The following is a 4,207-nucleotide window of genomic DNA, read 5'->3' on the forward strand; positions in this document are numbered from 1 at the left end:
AGTCTTACTGCCCAAAGCACAAGCATCACAAAAAATATTCTCCTGTCTCTAAAAGTGACAACTAAATGAGTAAGACCCCTGGACGTGTCAGGGTGCCCTGGGCTCCCTGCTCAGGTGTGGCACCAGGGGCTTGGAAAGGGAGGCCACCAGGGGAAGGACAGATATACTGACTCAGACCCTGAAAGGGTTCAGTATTAAATTCTGGACTAACCTCTGGTCACCAAGAACAGCACGAGCCCCAAAGTATCTCTTCAACTCGTTCTCTGGATTCAAGTTTCTGAAAAGGTTGAAATGAGAAAGAAAAACCACTCTCAGTTAAACTCAGACAAGAGCCTCACGCTCAAGCCCCTTCCACCCACGCCGAGTGCCCTGCACCTCGAACCCTCTCTGGCCAAGCCCCTGAACTGTCACACACCACGGATGTGACACAGCACCCTGAAAGGAGACTGCCAGTTAATGGTCAGAACAGGAGGCATCGAAAGCCCCGTTCGATCAGATGGATGTTTCCTTCGTGCTCCGCTCCAGAGACGGCGCTGAGCTGGGGAATAATTCTGCTGCCCTCTCCAGGGCAACCTGCAATCCAGGGCTGACACCCTAAGCACTGCATGGAGCCTGGCAAGGATTAAAACACATTTTTTAAATGCAAAGATCTTGTATCAAAGGATGACAACACCTACGTGATCTAACGCTTGTCCCCAGAGAAGGGAGGTGTGTTTGAGAGGGGTTTCTCTCTGCCACCCAGAGAGCAGGTCTTGGAGAGGGAGCGGGAAGAATGAGATCCAGCACTGCCAACCCTCACCTGCTCGGAGATTATCCAGCTCTCCAAGGTTTCTGAAGAATGTTTACTTGACCAGGGATGTCACTGAGGCTTAAAACCATCTTTAGATAAACAAACATTCTGCCTTTACTGAACTAAAGGCAGTGCTAGCACTGAGAGTCCACCAGCACAGACTCAGTTTTGATGTTTCAAAACCTGGACTGGTTAAGTTGTCCCAGCTCCAAGTTTAAATGCTTCCTCCTGAAGCAGAAAGAGCTGCCAGTGTCTGCACCAGCCCAGAGCTCTGAAACACACCGGATCCACCGGCCGCCTGTTCCCAATAGGCCCCAGTGTCACAGGTCTCGAGGCTGAGGCCGATTCACTCTGCAGCTCCTGGACATGCTTGGCGTTTCACCCACTTTGTTGATGGTGACATGAGGGAAAGGTTAGACAAGTCCCACTGGATTTCCTGGTGAACACAGCTCCTGGCACTGCTCAGCCTCCTCGGAGGATGGCACATGCTGTACCAGGGCCCGTTGTGCACAGCGCCCTGCTGGAATACAGCCAGTTTGATGGATGGGGCTTTATGCCCCAGGGCTCTCAGCAGCTCTGCAGAGATTCTCCTACAGAGTCAGGAGTGTCTTAGGCTGGAAGGCACCTCTGGAGGTTAATCTGGTCCAGATGCCCACTCGAACCAGGCATGACAGCAGAGAATACCAGTCACTGCTCAAAACCCAACGCAGCTCTAAGAGCAATGGTTAGAAACGGGGCTGTGCACAACCACCACCACAAGCTCTTTCAAGCAAGGTCCTGATCATGCTGGGAGGTTCCCAACCCCCTTTCTCAGGGGAAGAGAGATCCCTGCCACACCCAGGGCCAAAATCAGGAAGGCAGTGAGCACTACCTGTGCTCCACGTAGAGCAGAGGCCGGCTGTCAGCGATTATCCCGCTCTGGGTTTGCTGTGAGAGCCCGTTGGTGTCCTCAATCTTCTCCAGCAAGCTCTCGATGTCTTCCAGGTCGTTGTCTTCCTTAAGAGAGACACACAGACAGACAAGGCAGTTATCAGAGCACACAGGTCGTCCCTCCCCACCCGGCCTTCGCTGTGCTTTGTCTGGTTCATTTACACTACAATTCCTGTCACACCATGGAATGTTGGGCTGCTGCTTTTAATAATAAATATTTAAATGATCAGCCTTCTTCACCATCTACTTGCCATGGCAACACTAAATTACTGCCACGACCCCTGTAATATCAAACACTCGCATGATTTGAAGCCAGCTCTGATGTACTGCACTCACCTTCCCCACCTTCTAACACCCCGAAGAACACATCCAGCAGCGGAGCGCATTCAACAGTTGTGTAACACTTCCATCCTGATTTTCCTCTCTTTTCCCCCCACAAAGAGCAAGTGACGCATTCCTTTCACATCCTCCTCACGATGTACGTGGGTGGAACATGGAATTCCATTCACAACACCCAAATAGCACTGGGAGTTTGCCTTTTCCAGCTAAATATAGGCACTCCGCGTGGAGTGGAGAGATGACAAGTTTAGAATTTGTTTTGCACTGAAGCACTTGAACAAAGGTGGTATTATCTCTGGTTATCAAATCAAACTGCCTGGTTCTGGGTAGGGAGTCTCCTTAGAGCTGGCAGATGTCACCCTGTTCCTTGTTATTCTCAGACTGGGAGAGGAAATGGGGTCTTGAATCAGGTTCTTTCCTTTGTAACTCGCTCCGAGCTCGCCCAGCTGAATTCCTGGGAGGAGGTGGCCAGTTGGGCACCCACACTGGAGTCAGGGCTCACCCGTTCAGCACTCCAGGGCACTGTGGCTCAGGGTGTTTAACCAAGGATCTGCCCCGAGTGAAGAGGTAAAAGACTCTTAAACCTTAGCAAAAAAACCCAGCTCCCACTTGGAACTTTATTTCTATATAATTTAAAAGACCAATGACTGCAAAAAACATTCAGTCTCCCAGCCCAGGCTCAAGGAGACAGAATATATCCCAGCACACACATCTGTCTGTGACAGTGTTCATAGAATCCCAGAATCCCAGGCTGGTTTGGGTGCGAAGGGACCTTAAAGCTCATCCAGTCCCAACCCCCCTGCCATCAGCAGGGACACCTTCCACTAGACCAGGTTGCTCAAAGCCTCATCCAGCCTGGCCTTCAACACTTCCAGGGAGGAGCAGCCACAGCTTCTCTGGCCAACCTGGGACACTGTCTCACCACCCTCACAGTGAAGAACTTCTTCCTAATATCTAATCTAAACCTCCCCTCTTTCAGTTTAAACCCATTTCCCCTTGTTTTGTCATTAACTGCCCTTATGAAAAGTCCCTCCCCAGCTTTCTTGTAGCCCCTTCAGGCACTGGAAGGCTGCTATAAGATCTTCCCTCCTTTTATCCACAACAAACACAGACAGGGGACACAGTTGTCACTCCAAGCACACTTCCTTAGGGGTCGGCAGCTGAGTTGGAGAGAACCATGGTCCCCTGGCTCCCCTCATCTCTGGGGGGACAGAGCAGATCCAGCAGGAGGAGCGCTGGGCAGTGCACGAGCAGATGCTCCTGCCAGCGTTCAGCTATTCCCGTCAAACCAGGTGTGTGGGGAAGGGACACGAGTGACGTCTGGCAGAGAGCTCTGCAGGGATCCACAGAGCTGGGAGAGCTGCCTAAGTAGGGCAAGGAAAACAGAATGCAAATGCAAAATCCCTGGCACCAGACCCCCTCCTGCAGGAAGCCTCGAAGCAGAGATGAAAGAAGGTGTCACCGGGAGGATCTCAGCAGAGCTGCGCCAGTCCCGCCCGCTGGAAGAACCACACTCAAGAGCTGCTGTTGCCCTTTCATCATTTTAAACGAGTACAAAGAAAAAAAGGAGCATTTTTGCCTCAAAATCTTTCCTGCAGACACCTCAGAGCAGCCAGTTTGTCAACTGCACTGCAGGAACCAGCACAGTCACTAACTCCCGCAGCAAACACAGACGTACCAGAGTCTCCCCTGATGATGCTTTTTTGGTTTTCCTTTTCTTTTTTTTCTTCCGTGGCTTGTGACTCGACAGAGGCTGGAACAGAAACACAAGAGATGTCAGAGGGTGTCCACAGAGCGCAGGGGTGAAGCTCCACGGGGAGAGAAGAGCGTTTCCCACAGGGATCAGCGTGCCAGGAGAGCCCCTCAATGAACCCAACAGTTATCCTCTCAAGTTGGTCAGCGAGTGGAAATTAAGACACAAGGAGAAAATGGAGGAAAGCACCAAGATGTTACAAACAGAGTTTACAAAAGGGTTAAACCTCGTCTGACTGTCATACGAACAGAGCACAAAATCAGGCAAGAAAAGGTTTGGCTATGCCAGGTGTGGAATGAATGTTCCAGCCCTCCTTCGCTCTCTAGAATGAACCTCATCTTTGTCTTTCTAGTGAGTGTGACAGTGAATCACAGAACCCCAGACTGGTTTGGGTT

General features: G+C 51.0%; 1 protein-coding gene across 1 annotated transcript in view; it reads right to left on the minus strand.

The window, feature by feature from the left end:
- The window catches only part of TCF25 (TCF25 ribosome quality control complex subunit), a gene marked incomplete at both ends in the record, with an annotated part of 10,990 nt that extends 7,178 nt beyond the window's left edge, over positions 1 to 3,812 (minus strand). The window contains 3 exons of the mRNA XM_010165856.1: positions 212 to 277; positions 1,662 to 1,786; positions 3,738 to 3,812. Coding sequence (XP_010164158.1) covers positions 212 to 277; positions 1,662 to 1,786; positions 3,738 to 3,812 — 266 coding nt within the window. The remainder of the gene's footprint in view (positions 1 to 211; positions 278 to 1,661; positions 1,787 to 3,737) is intronic.
- Between the last annotated feature and the right edge of the window lie 395 nt (positions 3,813 to 4,207).

The sequence above is a fragment of the Antrostomus carolinensis genome, unplaced genomic scaffold, assembly GCF_000700745.2.
Source record: "Antrostomus carolinensis isolate BGI_N321 unplaced genomic scaffold, ASM70074v2 scaffold29140, whole genome shotgun sequence".
NCBI lineage: Eukaryota > Metazoa > Chordata > Aves > Caprimulgiformes > Caprimulgidae > Antrostomus > Antrostomus carolinensis.